Source organism: Capricornis sumatraensis, chromosome 3, assembly GCF_032405125.1.
Source record: "Capricornis sumatraensis isolate serow.1 chromosome 3, serow.2, whole genome shotgun sequence".
NCBI lineage: Eukaryota > Metazoa > Chordata > Mammalia > Artiodactyla > Bovidae > Capricornis > Capricornis sumatraensis.
This window is the reverse complement of record NC_091071.1, coordinates 4,891,705-4,913,561: the sequence shown is the minus strand read 5'-3', so window position 1 is coordinate 4,913,561 and position 21,857 is coordinate 4,891,705. Positions and strand designations below refer to the sequence as shown.

Below are 21,857 nucleotides of genomic sequence, written 5' to 3'. Positions count from 1 at the left end.
TGAGGGTCTGGCCCCAGCACAATGTGCTGAGTGGTCTCTATGTTGATCTAATGCAAAGGCAATCACCCCACTGGGGCTGGAAGGAGCATGGCCCAAGTGTGGAGAAGCCCAGCTTCCTCCCCCACACAGTGATGCCGGCAATTCTTCCAGGTCGTAACAGGTTTTTAAAAGGGGGTTTCCAATCACGGGCCGCTCTTGGATAACCCTGTCTCCACAAGTGTTTCTACATAACGAGAACTTCGTGCTGTATTTCAGGTCTTCACCCTAAGTGGACGAGCGTCACTGCCTGAGAGTGGGCTCCATGTTCTGACCCGTTTCACAGAGGCCGTCACGGGCCCTGGAGCAGCGCCGAAACCGGGAAGGGGGACGGGGGCAGGAGAGCAGTCGGACGTCAACAGAGCTCAAAGTCTGACTGCAGTCAGGAGGTGACTCGACTTAAAACCTGTTCTGAGTAAACGTTTTGCAAAAGCAACTGGTATCTGAAGCCTTCTCTAGACACAAACTGCTTATCTGGGGAAAGAGCAATCAGTACAGACGGTCCCGGAAGTCAGAAGAAAAGAGAGTAGACTGTGTGTTTGGCCCCAACTGCGAAGAGACAGACTTGGGGTCAGATGGACTGGACCACACCCCCGTCTGTCCTCCCAAGCACGGCGTGCAGCACAGCGCTGCCAGAGCCCTGGCGTGGCCACGGGTGTCTGGCCACGTCTCATCCCCCGGGGGTTCACCGCGCGCTCCTCCTGGGACGGCCCTGACCCACCTTGAAGTTGGGCTGGGCGAAGCAGCGGGCGACGGCAATCATGGACGCGGTCAAGGGGCCAGAGACGCCGACGGTGGTCAGAAACTCAGAGATGTTGGGCGTGAGGCGGAAGGGGACAGGGCGGTTGGCATCCAAGTCCCCGGTGGCGTCGTTTATGTCAAAGCGGAAGTAGGCCACGTTCAGCTTGCCCGTGTCCTGAAGGTCGGAGGCAGACACTCAGGGGCGGAAGCGGCAGGCGCAGACTGAACGGGGGTGGGGCGGGCGGCCGCGGCCTCCACGTTACCTGCGCGATCTGCAGCATCTCGGGGTTGAGTCTGTTGAGGTGCAGGACGAACTCCGCGAAGCCGATGAGCGCCAGCTGGATGGTGACCATCTTGCGGAAGGTCCAGTAGTCGGTGGCGTTGGGGAAGGTGTGCAGGGCCCACTCCTTGAGCATGCTGCGGGGGACCATGTTGCTCTGAACCTCCTTGAGGATGTCTCGGAGGACCTGGGGGACAGGAGTTCGGCAAGTGGGTCAGGCGCGGGCTGGCTGAACAGACACCTCGGGCGGGGGCAGGGGGCGTGGGTGTGGGTGTCTGAGGCGCTCAGGGCCGCTGGGAAGGTCCCAGCGTCGGTTCTGGGTATTCCTCAACGGCCTCCTGGGCTGACTGAGCCCAGCAAAGTCACCACACACACAGCAACACACCACGTGGGGAAGGGCCTGACGGTGAGTGTGGCCACACTGTATTATCCAAAACATCCTTCTGTTTTCAACAGAAGGTTATGAGGCACATGGAAAAGAGGACGATGTACACAGCACAGAAAGAAAGTCACCTGTGTCACCACTCACATCCAGATCATAGAAAGAATTCTCAGAATCAATGGAAAGACAAGTCTTTTTACAAATCACCCAACATAAAAAAAGAGCAAACGGGGGTTTCCCTGGTGGTCCAGTAGTTAAGAATCTGGCTGCCAATGGAGGGGACGGGGTCAATCCCTGACCCGGGAAGATTCCACACGCCAGGGGGCGCGGAGCCTGTGTGTCTCAGCTACTGCAGCCACCCCTCGAGCCAGGGGTCCATAGCGAGAAGCCGGAGCACAGCGACGAGAGCTGACCCCGCTCACCACAGCTGGAGAAAGCCCGAGGAGCAGCGACGACCCAGGGCAGCACAAAATGAAAATAAAAATCTACTTAAAAAAATGAGCAAAGGACTTGAACTGACTTTCCTCCAAACAAAATATGCAAACAGCCAATTAGCAAATGAAAAACACTCAGTGTCGCCTGCTAGCGACCAAAATAAGCCAGCACGCCACACCCACTCGGGCGGCTGTAGTCAGACAGACAGACAGACAGAACCAAGTGCTGCCAAGAACGCGGGGAAATCAGAACTTGCATACACTGCGGTCACTTTGGAAAAGTCTGTGGCTCCATCAAAATGTTAAACGTAAGAGTTACCAGCGATTCTACTCCTGGTATATAGATGCCAAGTGAAGTGAGAACACAAGTCCACATAAAAACCTGTACATGCATGTTCACAGCAGTATTAACTTAACAGGCAAAAGGTATAAATGTCCACCAACTAGTAAGTGGTAAGTTAAACGTGGTCCCTTCACACAAGAGAATCATCAGCAAGAAACAGTGCCGACACACGCTGCCAAGCGGATGGCCTTGAGAACACGCTGCGGAGGGCGCCGGGCACGAAAGACCGCATGCTGTGTGGTTCTGCTCTCATGACGCGCCCAGAATAAGCACACTTACAGGCAGTGTGGTAAGAAACGCAGAGGGTAAAGGAGCCGAGTTGGTAACAAAGCAAACTAGGGCAGGAAGACTAAGAAGAGACGTCCGCGCCGTCCCTGTGCCAGACCCGCGCTCAGCTCCATCTTCACAAAGCGGGAGGGGGCTTCTGATGTAGCCACACATTTGCAGACAAGGGTCACTGGCTCCCACAGTCCAAGGAACATAGAGCCTTGAGAATCCAATCCATTCACCTCCCACCAACACCTCCAAACTGCCACAGTCCACGGAGACCGCTGAGCACAGAACCCCACCTGCTTTGCCCACACGACGGTAGGGGCTGACTCCAGACCCTATGCCCCAACGAGCACGGCACGGGGCTGAGACGGGCACCCCTGGGCTCTGTCCTCGTGAACCAAGCCCTTCAGGACCCAGATTAATGGAGACCAGTCCCTGGACAACAGAGGGCTTCTGGGGGTCTCTCCCCAGATCCGGGAGGTGCCCACGGGGAGCGCAGGTAGGACCACGGAGGCAACAGGGGAACTGGCCACAGGGCTGCCTCGTGGTGACCCAGAGAGCCCTGGACAAAGCCTTCTCACCCACGCTCCCCCTGCCCTGCTGCCCCAGGCGGGGACCGCAGGTGCAGAGAGACCCAGGCCCGCCAGCAGGCGCAGAGAGACCCAGGCCCGCCAGCAGGCGCAGCGGGGACATCCGGGACTCCCAGATCTCCGCTGCCCCGGGCGGGACCCGCAGGTGCAGAGAGACCCAGGCCCGCCAGCAGGCACAGAGAGACCCAGGCCCGCCAGCAGGCGCAGCAGGGACATCCGGGACTCCCAGATCTTCGCTGCCCCGGGCGGGACCCGCAGGTGCAGAGAGACCCAAGCCTGCCAGCAGGCGCAGAGAGACCCAGGCCCGCCAGCAGGCGCAGAGAGACCCAGGCCCGCCAGCAGGTGCAGAGAGACCCTCGGCCCGCCAGCAGGCGCAGAGAGACCCAGGCCCGCCAGCAGGCACAGAGAGACCCAGGCCCGCCAGCAGGCACAGAGAGACCCAGGCCCGCCAGCAGGCGCAGAGAGACCCTCGGCCCGCCAGCAGGCGCAGAGAGACCCAGGCCCGCCAGCAGGCGCAGCGGGGACATCCGGGACTCCCAGATCTCCGCTGCCCCGGGCGGGACCCGCAGGTGCAGAGAGACCCAGGCCCACCAGCAGGCGCAGCTGGGGCGTCCAGGAGTCCCGGATGCCAGAGAAACACCCGAGGCCACAGAAACAGCTGGCCCGGCAGGTTTCTGCTTCCCCACGTTCTGGACTTCAGCAAGGACACACTGCACAGAGACTGCGTGCGGCCTGGAGGCCCGGCAGCAAACCTGTGAACGTGCCCAGGAGGGCAGACAGCCTCACACCTGCTACGCCCTGCTGTCAACCAAACGAACCTGCCAGGAAGTTCCTTTAAAATTCACATTTCTGAGCTGCTTTGCGGGAAGGACTCTGAGCTTCTACAAGGCTGAATGAAAACGTATCTCTGTCCTGCTGCAACAAATGGCCCTTGGCTGAGGCCCATGGCCCCGCCCGCCCGCACCTGGTGGCTGGCCTGCGTCCCTCGCGCCTGCACCGTGGCCAGGCGGTCGTAGTAGCGGGAGATGGGGTTGTCGTGCTCGATGCCCTTCTTGGCACAGCGCTGCTTATAGATCTCCACCAGCGACAGCGAAGAGGGGTTGTCCTCCACCAGGCGCATCTGCGGGGACACGGCCACCACGCGGGGGACTGAGGAGAGAGAGGAGACGGCGGGTGAGGCGGGGACCGACTGGCAGAGCACGTCACGCGTGCGCCCGAACACCCACAGCGTGCTGCAGAGCGGATTTCTCAATTCACTTATCTTGGGGGATTATGAACTTAAGGGTGAGAGACTTTAGGTCAGAAAAGGCTGGATCACAGCGCGGCCAGCAGAGCGCTCCGAACAGGACCAGACACCACGCACGGCAATGTCAGGGGGGACTGCCGTTCTCTCCCCGGCTGGGGAGTCACAGGCAGCCCCGCCCCGCCCCGCGTGACAGGTTCACGATTCACCCACCACCACTTGGTTCTGTAAAGACCTCACCTGAGGTTGCTGGGTGCCGCCTGAACAAGATGTCAGGGGCCTTCTTGGGGCTCCTCGACTCCCAGGTAGGCGCCTCAGGTGGTGCCCACAAGGCAGGTGGTGCCCAGAGCAGATCAAGAAGTTACAGTGAAAGTCGCTCAGTCGTGTCCGACTCTTTGTGACCCCATGGATTATACAGTCCGTAAAATTCTCCAGGCCAGAACACTGGAGTGGGTGGCCGTTCCCTTCTCCAGGGAATCTTCCCAACCCAGGGATTGAATCAGGGTCTCCTGCATTGCAGGCGGATTCTTTATCAGCTGAGCCACCAGGGAAGCCCAAGAGTTCAAAGATTGTGCTTAAAAACTGTGTGGAGCACGCCATCAGCAAGCCCTGCTCAGCCGGCGTCACCGGAGCCTGGGCAGGCTCCCGGGCGAGTGGAGATGGCTGTTCGCCCGGTCGGGGCCTGCTTCTCCAGGCAGGCGCTGGTCAGGCGCGTGCTCTGCAGGGGCTGTGCGCCAGCAGGGCGTACCCGGAGGCAGCCGCGCGCGTACCTGTGAAGAACAGGTGCCTCTTGGTAGTCTCCTTCCGCTTCTCCAGGCAGGGGTTGAGCAGGCGCAGCAGCTGCAGCACGCGCTCCTCCCGCCGGGACTCGGTCAGGCAGGCGTCGTTCATGACCAGGTACGGGTAGATCTTGCCGTTGTGCCCGCGGATGTAGAGCCTTCTGGCGGCCGTGTTGTGCTTCTGCACAATCTCCACCCGGGGCATGAACCTGCCAAGACCCCGTGCGCTGAAACCACACCCCGCGCCCACTCCGCCCCTCTACTTTGAGAGGGTTACCTACGCCCCGCCTCGCGGGGATGGGGGATGGGAGCGCCTCGGCGTGGGAAGGACAAAAGGCGAGGAAGAGTGGCAAAGCTGGGGTTTCACACAGTTGCGCCGAAGGCTAGGCCTCAGCAGTCAGAGGACACTGGGGACCCTAGAAGTGGGAGGGCCTGGGCCCCTGGGGCAGAGGAGCTGCTACTGATGAGCCAGCATGGGGCCTCTGCACCCTCGGGGCTCACAGCAGAGGGGCGGCGTGGGGCCTGCACACCCTCGGGGCCGACAGTGGAGGGGAGCAGCAGGGTCCTATCTGGAGGGCCCTGTTAAGGGTCGCCACTTCCCAGCTCACTTTACATTTTAAATGAGATGCAACTTGCTTTGCTCTAAAAAATTTCACCATCGTCTGATTCTGTTTTGAATACTGTGCTTTCAGAGTATACAAAACACTGCAAAACTCTGCTTCGTCAAGTTCTACAAGCATTCAGAAAGGATTCTTTGGAGAGCAAGCACAAGCTTGACTCAGACGAGACAGGGAACCCACGGGTTCGCCCAGACCCGTGAAAGGTGCCCATGACTCCAATCCGAGGGCAGTTCTGTGTCCTCTCCCAGGGGCAGCGGTGAGGGAATCATAGTGTGAACCGCTGACTGGTCTCCCTGGAGCGTCTCCCGGGCATCTGCTGGGGGAAGGTGTCGGTGACCCTGGGCTGGCCAGGCGCACTCACCGAGCGATCTTGATGTAGTAATGTGTCGGCTTCGGCATCAGAAACTCCCCAGGAATTTCCACCTCGGCCGTCTGTGCTGAGAAGTTGCTCAGAAACCGGCACTTCTCTTCAATGAGGAAGAATTTTGGAAGCTGCTTGGTTTTAGCCTCCAGGATTTTGATCCACTTTTTCAGTTTGGAAATCAGATTATGAAGCTTCATGGATCCTGGAACACTGAAGTCAAAATCTGCAAAACAGAATATGATTAGAAGCATTTTCGGTCACCTGGATGATTTTCAATTCACTGCACCATGACGACTCCAGCGCGGCCCAGGGAGGAAACAGGTGGGTTTTCTATCTAGTCTGTAATAAAGTGCTTGAGGGGTAGGACTCCAATAAACAGCACATAAAAATGCCGACTGGAATAACCGGTGCGGAGCTCTGGGCATGACACACGGCTGCTCCCACAACGCCACTCGTCACGCCCATGTGCGAGTTTAATCATGTAAACGTGTCGTCAGTGTCACGACAGTCGACGCACTTCTCTCGTGGGGTTTTTCTCACGGCATTTCTCCGGCTTTCCTTTACCATCTCACGAGCACGGGGGAGGCAGGTCTCCATCTGCCAGGACACAGGGCTGCACCGTCTCAACTCAGGGGCAGGAAGCTGTTATCAAGGCCAGGCCTGATCTTCATGGAACGGGTTTCTGTTGTTAACTCTTATTTTGAAATAAATATTCACAGGAGCGCCAAGAAATGTACAAGGAGGGCCACACACTCCTTCCCAAAACCAAGGCCCTGGCACACCCATGGGGCTGAATCAGACACGTGACCTGTGCGTGTTCTGCGTGCACATGTGCATCCGTGAGATGTGCAGGGGGCGCTGTGTATCCAGGAGGCGCCCCGTCCACCAGCTCTGAGCCATGCCTGCCTCCCCCGCACCCAACGCCTGGCCACTGCTGGTCTGTTCTCCATCGTGACCTCACAAAGGCGTCAGAATTTAGAAGTGCATGGCAGGAATCCTTCAGCAGCGGCTTTCTGCATTCAGCATAATTTCTCTGAAGCTCATCCAAGTTGCCGTGTGTGTCCGTTAGCACCTCTCCATCTGCTTTCAGTGTGGAAGGGCCGCACTGTGTGTCCCTTCTCCTTGGAGGGGCCCCTGGGGGACTCGTGTCTGGGGCTGTCGCCACAAACCGGCCGTCAGCGCTCGGGCACAGCGTTCGCACGTGGGTCAGTCTTCCCTCTCGGGACCAACTCTCCGGAGCTGCCTTCCCCCCCTGCTCACAGACGTGGAGCCAGGGCTGCGATGCTGCTGTGGGCGGAGGGGCGACCCTCCTGCGCTCTCCAGACCAGAACCCAGGGCGGACACAGGGTCGGCCCCCGGGGCGCGTGGCCAGAGGGGCTCGCTGCGGGCGTCCGGCGCTCACTGCAGCTGGTGGTGGGTCAGCGCCTCGAGGCCAGCCCTCTTCCAGGCTTCAGCGCCTGTCATTTTCTCACGTCAGAATCCAGATCGTTCCACCTCTAACGCTCTACTTCAGACTGCATACGCAGTCTAAGTATCACTTCTTCTCGGTAGTTTAGGATGGCATCCACAAGACTTCCATGTCAGACGCCTCCGTTTGCCGTGAGCGACAGACCACACAAGCTCCAGCTCCGGGGGGCGCGGCCTGGCCTGCGTGTGACCGGGGGATGGGGGTCCCCGACGGGGACTCAGGCTGAGGGGCACCGAGAGGTCACACAGAGAGGTGGGGCCGGATCCGTGCTCCCGCGGGTCCAGGAAACGCGAGAGCCCCCTCCTCATCCTCCTGACGCCAGAGCCACCACCAGGGGGTTCCCTGCCTGTCACTGCGGGGCTGGTGCCTTCGGGTCTTACTGCCTCACCTGACCCTGTCTAGTCTTCCACAAAAACCTGGCAGGCGGTGGGACTGCGTCCTGAAACCCTGTGTCTACCCTGGCTCTGATTCTTTGACTTTTCCCTGGAGGGAAGCCCGTGAGATCTCGGGGCAGGGAGTGTCCCGTTTCCTTACAGTCTAACCCGCCCACCTGGTGCTGCGTTCCAGAAAAGCAACGGAGGCGGTTAACTGGGACGGGAAGGACCGAGAAGCAGGGTGAGGGGCCACTTCCCCGGGTCGGGACTCACCGGTGGTGAACTGGCCCTTCAGCTTCTGGAAGACGGGGTCCTGGGCGGTGGCCTGGGCGCGCCGGGCCAGGGACTCGGAGGCGGCGCTGGAGAACATGGTGGACACATTGGACACGTTCTCCAGGCCCACCCCGAACGTGCTCACCAGCTTCTTGACAAAGTTGAGGGTGTGTGGCGTGATCTTGGCGTCCGACACCGCTCCGCTCTTCTCAAATGCCACTGAGTAGCACTTGGCCAGGCCCTGCTGGAGCTGCCTGAGGACCTGGGGGACAGAGACAGAGTGGGCTCACACAACAGAGCTCTGCGCTCGAGCAAGCTGCCCCCCACCCACTGGGCACCCGCCCAGCCGGCCCCATCACGGACAAAGCTCTCGGGGCGCCGGTGTGCAGAACCAGGGCGGGGGGGTGCCCCGGGTGCTCACGCCACGAGCTGCGTTCTCAACAGCAAGGTACAGCTGTCCCGAACGTTAACAAAAGAAAAAGACCCACAACCCCACCCTCTGCATCGCGCACACGCCCCTCTGTTATTCAGGGAAAAGCCTATTTCAGATCGCGTCTGTGTACTGCGCACACACAGAGTTAACACAGCACTAACAAGGGGGCCTCATGGCCAACCAGACAACAAACGCCGATTATTTATCACCATCACTGAGGCGGCGGCCCGAGAACCAGCTCTGGGCCCTGGAGATGATGACCCCTGAGATGACCTCAGCCCACATCCCGCTGCTCCTTGGCTAGTGGTGGGATTTCAGCGGTTAGGTTCAGACAAGTGAACAAAAGCAGCATTTTAAAGGCAGCAACGGCTTTCTTGATGTCACCTTCGTTTGAAGTCTTCTGCTTCGGCGGTGATGACGGCACCAGCGTGCAGACGTGGAGCCTCTGCGGCTCCGTCAGCGAGCCCACCCACAGACACACACGAGCGGACAGGCCGCGCCCGCGAGGGCCCCCGGACCCACGCCCTCCGCGCACACAGCCCCGCCGCCTACCTCCTCGTGCCAGTTCTCCCGGAACCAGACCATCTGGTCGACGATGCCTTCCAGGGAGGACAGCAGCGTCGGGTGCAGCTCCCGCTGCATGTGCATGATGCGGCTGCAGCGCCACATGGGGGCCGTGGCTCGGATGGGCCCTGGATCTGATGCAGAATGGGACTGGTTACCCACTGAGCTTGGCTGCTGCTGTCCAGAATCTGAGAGCAACACACACAACGCCAACGTCAGCGCCGAGCTGACCGACTGGAGAGCCGGCGCTCCGAGGACCCCCCGGCCGGAGGAACGCGGGTTCCTGCCGGCGCGGGACACACCCCGGGGGCTTCCCGGGGCTGCGAGGCAGGCGCCCTGTCCCGGGGTGCAGTGCCAGCAGAAGGCGCACGGGGGAGGGCGCGAGGTGGGCGTGCGACTGCGGTCCAGGTGGGGGGCGCGGGCCCCCTGGACTCCCTCTGACTGCAGTGGGAGTCTGAGCTTTTTTTTTTTTTAAAGGTCTGGCAAAATATTTCACAATTCATTCTTTGTATTACAGCTCCGAGAATCTAGAAATGTGCTTTCATCAAGGAAAGTCAAACCACAGGTATAAAAAGACATTAAAAACAAAGCTAGCTGCTATGTAAGAAATGTTACAGAACCCCTGATGCTCATTTTTTTAAAGCTTTAGCTCACTTAGAACAAAAACCCTTAACTTTCAACTGACCCAAACTCCAATCTACTTAGCCAGCCAGGAGGTTGGCACAAAGTCCCACCCCACGCAGGACCGGGAGCTGCCACCACCGTCGGAAGGAGGGAGGCACCTTCCTGGAAAGGCTCTGGCCTCGCAGTGAGCGTGTCTACGTATTAAAGACACAGGAAGCAAGCGGTGCTTTAACTGTTTACAGAGCACCATGCTTAGTGGGTAACTGAAACCATTAAGTAGGTTATTTCTCTACATACCACAGTAATCATTACAGATTAAAAACTTCTATTTTGAATAGGTTTTTACATTTGGTTAAGACTGCTTTCTTTTTCTTTAGGCTGTACCATGTGGAAATGGGATCTTAGTTCCCTGACCAGGGATTGAACCCGTGACCCCTGCATTGGGAGCTCGAAGTCCTAACCTCTGGACCACCCGAGAAGTCCCAGGTAAGACTGATCTCTATGTGGATTCTTCTGACAGCTGGAGGCACGATTCCTTGTAACACAGTAAGTGGCATCTGAACTGTTTATCCGAATGCACTGATAACTAACGAGGTAAGTTCAACTTTTGCTTTTTGTTTAGTAGCACGGTTTTGTCCACTCTTTGCAACCCCATGGACTGTAGCCAGGTTCCTCTGTCTGTAAGATTTCCCAGACAAGGACCCTGGAGTGGGTTGCCATTTCCTCCTCCAGGGCATCTTCCCGACCCAGGGATCGAACCCACGGCTCCTGTCTTGGCAGGCAGATTCTTTACCACTAAGCCCCCTGGGTTTCACACATTTTTCCCTACGTATACACGGAATCACTGGAGTGGATGAACACCTTGTCACACTATGGTGAAGGAGAGCCAGCAACCCCTAGGAGATCAGGTTTCGTCTTCCCGCCCCGGTGTCCTCGCAGCGTCTGAACACAGACGGGCCCACGGGCTAGAGGGGAGCTGCTGGTGGGCCTATGCTGGGACAGCGGGAACTTGGACGCCCCGGGGACCCGCCCCGCGGCCTGGCCGCAGCCCCAGGAGACGTACCGCTCTTGTAGCGCTCCCGCTGCTCTATCTTCAGCGTCAGGTACAGGGTCCGGATGGGGAAGTATACAGCCTGGGGATACACGCGTCCCACCTGCTCAGAGAGAGAGAGTCAGTCATGAGTGGGAAGGGGCCCGCACCTGGCCGACACCACTGACTTAGCACAGACAGGAGGCCGGACTGAATAGCAAGCCCAATGTCCAGTTCAGCTGGAAAAGACCCAGGCAAGCCCAGCCCGGTGGATTCCATCAGTCTCGCCCACCCAAGACTCCTCCTGGCAGAGCAACCTTACTGTCATCTGGTCTAACCCGAGGGTTACAGACACCCGAGTGCCTGCCTCTCAGGCCGATGACAGAGAACACAGAATGACAGCCGTCTTCATTCACCAGAACTGAGAGCGGGCTGACGACGGGGCTCCCTAGCGAGTCACTTCACTCTGGGTAACTGTAGGACGCAGGGGACCGGCCTTTTTCTTTTAGATAAGGAATGCCAGTTTTGGTCAACTAGAGTTCCACGGCTTCTTCAGAAGGGCTGAGCAGACATTACCCAGCTTGGCCACTGGCTGCAGGGAGGCTGGCTAATGTATGTTAAGAGATGTCCAGTGAGTGACGATACCAAACAGAATCTACGTCTTTGACAGATCAACTCCAAGTGAAGCACCGGTACCCAGGAACACAGCCGCAAGCGCTCAAGGAAGAATGAAACCACTTCTGGGTGCCCCGTAGATGCTGTGCGTGAACGGGGAGTGAGCAGCGTGCCCCCAGGTGCTTGGTTACAGGTTCACGTGTGAGAGGTTACATACAGGACTCTATAACTTGATAAAACAAAGCGCCATCAAAGGCACCAATCCCAGACCAAACGGTGTGCACGTGTCCCGTTTAGGCCCCTCCCCTACCTCTTGGCCTTTGCTCAGGAGGACGACAGTCTGGAGCAGACCTCAAACACGGGTCACGACAGCCTTTCTACAGGCCCAAGCCCCCAGCCTGCCCCAGTGCACACGACTGTCAGCCCCCAACAGCCGCAGCCGGACAGCTGGACCAACAGCAACAGGCCCCACAGCCCGCTGAGCTTTCTGCTGGGGCTCAGAGCGCCCGGTCCAGCCCATGACGGGGAGTCAGCCGTGAGCACTGACCGGACACCGCACTCGGGCAGTAACCTGAGTGCTCGCCAGGGACCCTGCGTTTTAACAGAAGGCGTGCTTTACGTGTATCTTGCGTGGCAACGTGTGTGAGAAAAGCAGTTAGCGCCCTGACACCGTGAGTCCAGCAGATCACTGCCCACCAGACCCGCTGCGCTCTTCAACTACTGCCACTTCGGCGTGACATTAAGCGGCAGCTAACTGCGTGCCCCTGCCCATCCATCCTAGTTCCAAAACTCTGAGCACGCACGTTTTCTTTCTTGGAAACGAGGATGTGAAAGGAAAACACTTTGCGACTGAAGAGGCCTTGCAGGTCCCACCTGGCTAATCAGGTTCAAAAGCAGCTTTCCCTCAGAGCCGACCAGACAGGTGAGCAGCTGCGGGATCCAGGCCAGCCACTGGATGGGCGGCACGCCGATGCAGTACTTATCCACAGCATCTGCCAGGGTGTTCTTGTCATCGTCAAAACTCAGAAGCCACAGCACCTAAGACCGAAGGGAAGTCAGAGAGCTGAACCAAAGTCTCCGGTTCCAGTCAGGGGGTGTTCCCGCAACATTAAACTGCCACCCAGGGCACCTTTCCTGGCATCACGGGAAAACATGGACAGAAGGACCAACTGTATGATAAAGCTTCGCTATAAAGCTCACAGACAAATGAGGTTGAGAATTTGAATACAGTTTTTATGAACGTTTAGCTTTAATGCCAACTATTAACTGATCTCGTCAGCTGGCTAGCAGTGGTCATGCGGACCCCAAGGGGCTCCAGCCTGTTATCCACACTTGCAATCTCCCCGGAACAAAATGGGCTTCTGCTCAGATCTCAGATGACCACCACCACCCTAGTGCGAGGCCACCCCCTGCTGGGAGTCTGCTGCCAAGAGACGTCTGGAACTATTTCATCTGCAAGAAAGCACATCTGGACGAGGGCGGTGAGGCAGCCTCTCGGCATTACTGCAGTCGGGCTGTGTCTACAGTCAGCTTTTGCTACAGGGATGCTCAAGCCAAACTCTAACGGTAAATCAAGGAATTCTAACAACTCCTAACCTTTATTGGACAAAGTAAGCAGAACAACCTATTCTTAAGTTATCTGCAAGAATGGATTCTGGGTTGTACAGATGTGTTTCCTGGAGAAGCCAAGAGGGTGCAAGCTGGGAGGGTGCTCGGGCTCAAGCAGCCACCCACTGGGCACACGTGGATACAGCCCTGTGCCCAGCGCTGCAGTGGGGTACCACAGGACGACCTCACCCTGCAGGAACCCAGGGACTCAGCGTCACCTGTGACCACAGCCAACCGGCTCCAGCCTGTGTACACGGTCCTGGGAGTGAGAGGTCAGAGGCTGAGGTGCGTGGCAGGGCGCGCTCCTGGCAGAGCCCTTCAGTCGGCAGGAAGCCCCGTCCAGGTCAGCCACACTGGACCTGAGCTCTAAGACCCACCCACACTCCAGGTTCGGTTGTGCCGCTGAGAAGTCCTCTGACCCCAAGAACGTCCAGGCCTCCACTTTCCAGCTTTAAATAGAACCTATGGACTCTGTGCTGCCTCAGGCCCAGCACGGACCAGGAGGTCACTGAGCTTCCATCCCAACTAAAGGTTCCCAGGAAGGTCTCTGGCCGAAGCGAGTTCCTCCGGCCTCACCTTGGCCAGGTACTTCCTCGACTTGCTCTCGTTCTGGTGCCGGCACGCGTGCAGGTAGCAGGTGATGGCGGACACCCCGAGATGCAGCTGCCGCTCCTTGACGAAGATGTTCTCCAGGTAGTCGCCCCACATAGCCCAGGCTTTCACCAGCACGTCATGCATCTGCACAGCCGCAGAGAATGCTTTGTTCGCTTCCTCAGACCTGGGAGGACACGAATTGAGACTGTGATCACCACGGAATAGAAAACCAACTGTTGCAAAGTGACTAACTCGGTGGCAGTTGGTACAGTTAAAATGCCGTGTGCCCACCACCTCTACGGAGGCTGCGAACCTTGTCATCACCCCCAAGGAGACCCCGACCCACGAAGCACCACTCTCCACTGCCCCCAACCCCCAGCCCCGGTGGCCGCCCATGGAGTTTCTGCTGCTGTGTCTCGGTGGACTGATCACCACACATCTCACATTAACGGACCCACGGACGGCGACTTTGTGTGTCTAGACTCTTTCAATCAGCCTCAAGTGTTTTTGAGGTTCATCCACGCTGATGTTCATGTCAACACTTCACTCCCTGGAGAAGGAGATGGCAGCCCACTCCAGTATCCTTGCCTGGGAAATCCCACGGACAGAGGAGCCTAGCAGGCTACGGTTCATGAGATCACAAGAGAGTCAGACATGACTTCTCAACTAAACAACCACCACCCCTGCCAAAAGGTTTAAAGTAAAACATAATACACGTATCTTGCACAAAGTCAGAAATACTCAACCCATATTTGAGAGCTGTGTTATGTATGCTAATCCAAGAGGGTCTGGTGACTCCTGCGATTGAAGAAACACGAGGTTCATGTCTGCTGTGGAGAAGCAGCAGCATCTCGGCCACTGGATCGCCCTGGGAACATCCCATCCCTGCTCCCAATTACTTAGATTGTTGAAGCAAAGACAATTTGGTTTAATGAACACAAAACTGCTTTCATGGTCTCAGAAGGTTTACAGCGATACAGAAAAGGCAAGCACAGAAACGAACAGTCATAGTACAAGTGGTAAGTAAAAGGTATGCTACAAGATTCAGAAGAGGGACTGATTAATTTTGGAGTTGGATGGGCTTAAGGCGGCCTTAGGGGAGAAGTCACGTGTGAGCTGGGTTGTGAAGGATGATGGAGTTCACCAGAACTCAGGATGAAAGGATGGTAATGAAGAAAGGGGGGCCGTGGAGAGTCCTGCAGAGAGTTCTCACAGCCGGTTAGTCTAGCGTGAAGCACTCTGATGGGAGACAGGCAGGAGAGGTGGGTGTGCGCCAGATCACCGAGGGCCACCGTGCTCACAAGAGAGAGACCAGGGCGCGGTGAGGAGCCAGGGCAGGGTTTTGAGCAGAATATGGGGTGATCCTTCTGAGACACAGATCTGACCACTCTGTGACCATGCTGAGAAGGTGTGGGAGAGTGAAGGAGCTGGAGGCAGTTAGGAGGCTTGAACTGAGGCAGTTGCAAATGCATGTGGGGTGGGTATGTTTGAGAGGTATGCTGGAGAACTGCATGGACTTGATTTCATAATTAGATGAAAGAGAATGTGTGTGTGTTAGTCACTCAGTTGTGTCCAACTCTTTGCAACCCCATGGACTGCAGTCGGCCAGGCTCCTCGTCCATGGAATTCTCTAGGCAAGAATACTGGAGTGGGTTGCCATTTCCTCCTCAAGGGGATCTTCACGACCCAGGGATCAAGCCTGGGTCTCCTGCATTGCAGGTAGATTCTTGACCATCTGAGCCACCAGTGAAACCCAAAATGAAGGGGTGCAAAGCTTAATCATTTAGAAAAATGTTAGCTATATTTTTAATATTGTTGACATTTAAAATCATTTAAGCATCAGACTGGCTTAGGTAAAACTTAATAGGGAATTTATAAACGTGGAAAGAAAAAATATTAAACACACTTCTAATGAAGGTAATATTTTCAAAGCATGAAATAAATCATTGACTATCATAGATCTGCTATTTGAATTCAGATTTACCAGTCTTATTTGTAGTAATTTTCATATAACAAGTTTCAACAGATAAAAAATTCAGACTACCATAGCTATAGCATCTTTGAAATGGAATATCCTACAGTTTTAAAAATCATGGTTGTATTTATTCTGTGCTTGAGCTTTCATTATAAAACTCATGTTTGTCCACATATAAGCCATGGCTGAATTCCTGGGTCAAAGATTTCAGAAGAGATTTCAGCAATGTTCTTCATCACGCAATCTACTCACCACAGAAAGCCTGGCCCTCCCTGCCCGTGATGGAGCATGGAATTTTCAGGTCATTCAAGGAGTCACTTTCTGTTAAAAAAGGCTTTTAATTCTTACTAGTAAATTAAAGTTACTTCTTTCCTAGTGGCTCAGACGATAAAGAATCTGCCTGCAATGCCAGAGACGGAAGATCCCCTGGAGGAGGGCATGGCAATCCATTCCAGTGTTCTTGCCTGGAGAATCCTCATGGACAGAGGAGCCTGGTGGGCTACAGTCCATGGGGTCTCAAAGAGTCGGACACGACTGAGTGACTAAGCACAGCAACATATTAAAGAAAATACCGCTTCATCTTTTCTCATCTGGACAATATTCTACTGTTTGTACACACCACATTTTGCTTATCCAGGCATTGAGGAGTTTCAATATTCTGCTACTGTAAACAGAACTCTGAACCTTCACGAATGACTACCTGCTTGAGCTCCTGTTTTCAACTCTTTTCCATAAATACCTAGGAGTGGAACTGCTGGGACATAATTCTTCGTTTATGGTTTTTTGAGGACCTACCACACTGGTTTCCAGTTGATTGACCCCTCCTCTAAAGCAAGAATCATCTCCATAAAAGGGATCAACTCTATTCCCAAGACGGCACACTGAGAAAACGGGGCAATGAAACTGTTATTGGCAGTTCCATGGTCAAGGAACTCATAGTTAAAAAGTACCACACTCAAGCCAGCTTTCTGATCCTGCTGCCAGTTACGACTTTCCTAGAGATACAAAAGCTGAACACCATGTCTGACGACTGATGCCAACTCATGTCAATTGCTAGCTTCATCTTCACATTGCTTTTAAGTTACAAACAACTATTTAAATAATCTGATGAGTCTTTCTCTCACCCGCCACCTATATAACATACATACTTGTTAATCTGTGCCAAGAACATCCCCTTCAGTGCATAAAATTCAGCCGTCATCTCTTTCGTGAAGTATTTTAAGTTTGTAGATTCAATAACTTCAAGGCCCTGTTTGTAAAAACAGAAAGGTTCTTGAACTTGCTAGACACTCATTGAAAACCTCATTAAAATACTGATCCAGGCAGTTAAGTCCTAAAGGTCACTGACAAATATATTTTAAACTGATGAGGCTTGCCTACCTAGAATATTTGTTGACTGACAAGGAGTATTTAAACTGAATCACTAAACACAAATTCAGTTCCAGACACCTTAATGGTATTATTTTTTCCAAAGCTTTAGATAGCTTGTCAGTTTGATTGTTTTTGATTAATTTTCCTCTGAACATAGCCCAAATCTACCATATACCCTCACAGTCCTGCAATTTTTAGTTTTCGTTTTATAACTACCTTACCCAAGTATATGGCAGATTAGACACCGTAGCATATAATTCAAATACTCAAGTGGCTTCCTGTCCCTTTCTCGTTCTGGCAGAACTGCTCCCCGAGACCAAGGAGTCCTGTAGCGGCCCAGTCCCTTTCCCTGTCGTCTGAGCCAGGAGCTGGCCCAGGGACCCTCACTGCCAGGGCAAGGATGGGCACTGGGTCCACCGGGCACCCTACCTGCATACACTCGTTCTTGCCCATGACGCCTGCCAGCTGAAGGTAGCATTTGACCTGCTGCCGAATCTTCTGGAAGCAATCCACAATAGGGACGGTGGGAATGGTGTGGATACGACTTAATATATCCAGAGCCACATTGACCAGGCCCTGCTTCCGGGCAATTTTTCCATACTGGATGATTGCTGAAGCCGACGCATGAACCCCAAGCATAGCATTGTTTGAACTCGGGTCGTGCTGAGAACTGTTTTCATATGCAGTTACAATAGCTGGAGAGGAAAGAAGGGACATTTCAGTCCATGTCAGACATTTCTCAGTTTAAGGCTTAAATAAAAAATGAAAAACAAACAGGTGGCTTATGAACATGGGAGGCTCTGTGATCAGCCCACATGACTCTCCCTCACATTTGCATCAGAAGGATGATCTAAGAAGCACTAACTCCTCAGTGGAGAATCGCCCTCTTGGCTAAGGCTGCTCTGGATAAAAAGAGGCCTGGCAGGTCTACGGGAAGCAGCAGAGGGGCCCAGGGAAGCTGAGCAAGGCTCCACCCTGCCCCCCGAGAGCAGGTCTTAGGAGTGGGGGCGCCTTCAGAACAAAAGGGCCACGACCCAGAGCTCTGATCCCACTGGTCCGCGCCCCTGGTGCCAACAGGCAGCTGTTTGGCAGCAAGGCTGTCCTGGGTGGAGAAAGGCAACACACAGGGAGGGAAGTTCTTCCCCTCTTTCACCACCTTCATCTTTACCCTCGTCATACCAACCACCTCTACCACACCTGCCAAGAAACAGAAGATTCGGTGAAAGGAAAAACAAACAAAAAAAGCACAAACAGAAAAACACAACCAAGACATGCAACCGGAACAGCGGGGGTCTGGAAAATTACGTGGTGGAGGCATGCCGGACCAGGCGGGTTTACCCTGGTAATGGTGCTGCCGCCACATGAACACGCTGCTCCAGTGGGACAGGTCGTCCGACACGATGGGCAGCCGGTTCCGCCACGTCTTCACCACCGTCTTCATGTCGTGCAGGCTGTTGTTCCTCCCCAGGTTGGTGGGCTGCAAGCCTGCGTTGATCTGAGCAGCCTCCTGAAGCTCGATGATTTGCTGGGCTGCCTAAGGGGACCAGAGTGAGAGATTCCACGGTGAGCAGGGCGCGAGGAGTGGATGAGGAAGGCAAACCAGAGCCGACCGGGAGTGTCTCCTGTGAAGGGCCCAGGATTCAAGGGGATGCTCTGGGATTTACTCAGATGCAGCATCTAACTTATTCCATGCCTCACACACGACTCTCGGGATACCACCCCCCCACTCTTAAGACCTCCACCTCCGGCTGCCGTGACACTGGAGCCTGGAGAACAGCGGGGTCCTTGCCGCCCCACTCCCGCCCCCACAACTATCCCTTTGCCCTCCCTCTGCCCCGCGCTGGGTGTGGTTCTCAGTAGGTCTTCGACAACGCCTCCTGCCCTCAAGCTTTCCTCCATCAATATCTGAACCCTGGGGCCACGTCAATCATCTCGAAGACAGCTCTGATGCTCTCTCCCGGCTGATACGTGCATTCTCACCACCCGCCTACCCATCTGTCCAGGCCCCCTCCTGTACATGCCGCTGGCTGCAAACGTGCGGTGCTCTCTGGAGCCCCTCTCGGCTGGGGGTGGGGGGTGAGGCGCAGCTCTGAGCCTTTTCCCACGCTGTTAAATTTCACCCACCATTCCCCACAGCGATTCTTCCCTTCTCTGAATCTTGGGTTTATCTGTGTTTGCACATGGCTCCGAGTCACAGATGCCCCCGTGGGTTCTTACGGATATGTCCTCTCTTTCTAGCCTAACTCTTCAAGGAGAAATGTTTTTAAATTCTCTGAATCGTCTGAACTCCCAAACACAGCAGCAAGTTCAGGACATAGTATCCTGCTGTTTGCTCTTAATTTTAAAAATTGTCTACAAGAACTCACACTTTCCATCTGTATCTATACTTCAAGTTTAGTTCACTACACTCAGATTTCTGAAACCTTAATCTAATCTTTCTTCCCACCAAAAGCTTACTGAAGATAGAACTACAGGGTATTTGTATTGTAACAGCTTTACCGAAGTATAATGTAAACATCACTGAAAGCACCCTTTCAGGTGTACGGTTCAGTAGTTTTTAGCACTGATCTTTCTCAACTTACCATGGTGTCATGTCCCAACACACTCATCGTAAGTTGAAAATATCTTAAGTTGAGAATGCGTTTAACACACCGAACCTACCAGACATCCTAGCTTAGCCAACCTGAATGTGCAAAGAACACTACCTAACACAAGGCCTGTTTAATAACGAAGCACTGATTTTCTCACATAATGAAAGTGAAAAGCAGAACGGCCATCAGCAGGCAGCTGTCCGCCGTCAGGATCTCATGGCTGACCAGGCACTGACGCTCGGCGCCACCGCCCAGCACCAAGCAGCATCGTGCACGCTTGTTGGTCTGGAAAAACATCCAAATCCAGCACTCGAAGTATGGTTTCTAGTGAACATATACTGCTTTCAGGGCCAAAATAATAGATACAAAAAGGGAAAATATCAAGCCAAGAAGATAAAACTGCTTTGATGAACTTCTGGTTCATTATGACAAAGACAAGATAATCTAAGTATATTAGTAACTACATAATTTTTAAAACCTATAAAAAAATTACACTATAAAAATCAATGTAGCAGTTTTAAGTCTCAGAACTACTCTTTCCAGAGGGAAAAAAGTGTGAGCATTCTGAACTACTGTTAAAACGGCAGCCTATAGTTGGCCCTCATTCAGCCACACTGGGAGCTGCTTTGCGCCAGATGAAAGAGGTGGAGAGCTGGCACGGCCCAGGGTGTGTGCACATATCCACACAAGGGCCGGGAGGATGGGAAGACGGAATTTCCACGCACGGGGCGGCGTGCGCAAGGGTCTGTGGGGAGTCACTGACCGGTGGCCCGTGTGGCTGAACGAGTCAGAAACAGGATGAAACAGAAAGGAAGAAGCCGAGGCGCAGGCCACTTAACTGCAGCCTTGGAGTCTCAGGTGGAGAGACCCCTGCTCAGACTGAACAGTGGCATCACACTGAGGCTGGGATGGCGGGCGTCAGAGCATAATCCTCAAGCAAGAAAACCATCGCAGTCACCCCTGAGGGAGGCCTTCTGTCACTGAAACCCCCGGATACCCCGAACACCAGAAGCCGCATTTCGGTCCTCTCCCTTCTGACTCTAGCCATCCTCTCACCGAGCCCGAGTGCAAATGGCGGGGAGGACGGGGGGAAAGTTTCCTCTGCCGTCCAGCTCCACTCACAGCCCTCAGCCTGGACGGGAGGGGCTCTGCCGGGAGGGACCCCGTGGAGAAGGGACCTCTACCCCTGGAGAAGCTCCCCCCATGGAGAAGGGCCCCCCTCCCCCTGGGAAGGCCCCTCCCCCCCCCCAGAAGAGCCCCCTCTCCCCTCTGGAGAAGGTCCCTCTCTCCCCAGGAAGGGCCCCCTCTCCCCCCTGGAGAAGCCCCTCCCTCGGAGAACCCCCCACACACAACCAGTACGGGCCCCACCTGGAGCAGGGGCGTGTGCACGTGCGACACCACGTGCGGCAGCCGCCGCCACTCGCGGATGGCCAGGCTGCTGGCCATCTCCACCAGGCGCTCGATGAAGCTCAGCTGCTGCTCCTCGGGGTGGCAGATAGCCAGGTACCCGCGGTACATGTTGACCTTCCAGGCCATCTCCTTCGGACAGCTCACCTCTACCTGGGTGGGGAAGAGCATCACACGGAGGCAGTGGGTATACTTCCACTCAGCGCAGAGTCAAAAAGCAAACTTTCTGGTAGCCAGTTATGCAAAGCAGTAAAGAGCAATTAAGCTGCAGACAGACACTCCTTTTCTCTGGAGAAATAATGCATTAGATATTTTTCTGAATACTCTCCTTTTCCAAACACCAAAGTGTGGCCAATCCCTCTGGCTACGAAGCCTTGCCACAGGCTCCTTGCTTTAAGATCACTTTTAGTTCCACAAAGGGGAAACTGATCAGATTCTGTTATGACAGACCAGGTGAAAAACCTACAAAGTCAGCCAGGGAACTTCAAAAGGCTTAAATACGTGCTCATCTCCACTCTGCTAAGTATCAGTACAATTTTGAATTGTCTCCAACTCACACTGTTATCCTGAGAAATCAGTCTACCTTGCTGCACATCATACACAGAAGCAGAAGGCAGTGATTCAGGCGTCTAAGAATCTGAGTGAACATTCACAAACCTTACTGTCATTTAAGTCCACATTTATTATCCATTGCAAAATGTTCCCCAGATCTCTCTCGCATCCTGGTTATCAGTTCTACTGATGAAGCAGACAGAGCCCAGAGCATCACATTTGCCCCCTAAGCCCAGGCGGAGGCTCCAGGTGTGCCCTGGAAAGCCCCCGTGTTTGCCCAGCACCTTCTAAAG

General features: G+C 54.8%; 1 protein-coding gene across 3 annotated transcripts in view; it reads right to left on the bottom strand.

The window, feature by feature from the left end:
* Window positions 1-21,857, bottom strand: part of TRRAP (transformation/transcription domain associated protein) — an 87,780-nt gene that overhangs the window by 1,421 nt on the left and 64,502 nt on the right. Inside the window, exons 58-71 of one of the 3 annotated variants that reach the window (XM_068968837.1) lie at window positions 20,974-21,165; window positions 18,353-18,548; window positions 17,444-17,709; window positions 16,792-16,892; window positions 13,651-13,852; window positions 12,340-12,504; window positions 10,885-10,975; window positions 9,186-9,385; window positions 8,201-8,462; window positions 6,083-6,308; window positions 5,093-5,310; window positions 4,044-4,228; window positions 1,041-1,244; window positions 758-952 (exon numbers count right to left, since the gene is read on the bottom strand). In XM_068968837.1, coding sequence (XP_068824938.1) covers window positions 758-952; window positions 1,041-1,244; window positions 4,044-4,228; window positions 5,093-5,310; window positions 6,083-6,308; window positions 8,201-8,462; window positions 9,186-9,385; window positions 10,885-10,975; window positions 12,340-12,504; window positions 13,651-13,852; window positions 16,792-16,892; window positions 17,444-17,709; window positions 18,353-18,548; window positions 20,974-21,165 — 2,703 coding nt within the window. Of the gene's footprint in view, window positions 1-757; window positions 953-1,040; window positions 1,245-4,043; window positions 4,229-5,092; window positions 5,311-6,082; window positions 6,309-8,200; window positions 8,463-9,185; window positions 9,386-10,884; window positions 10,976-12,339; window positions 12,505-13,650; window positions 13,853-16,791; window positions 16,893-17,443; window positions 17,710-18,319; window positions 18,549-20,973; window positions 21,166-21,857 lie in introns of all 3 variants that reach the window. The other 2 variants (XM_068968838.1, XM_068968839.1) reach the window with 2 other exon arrangements.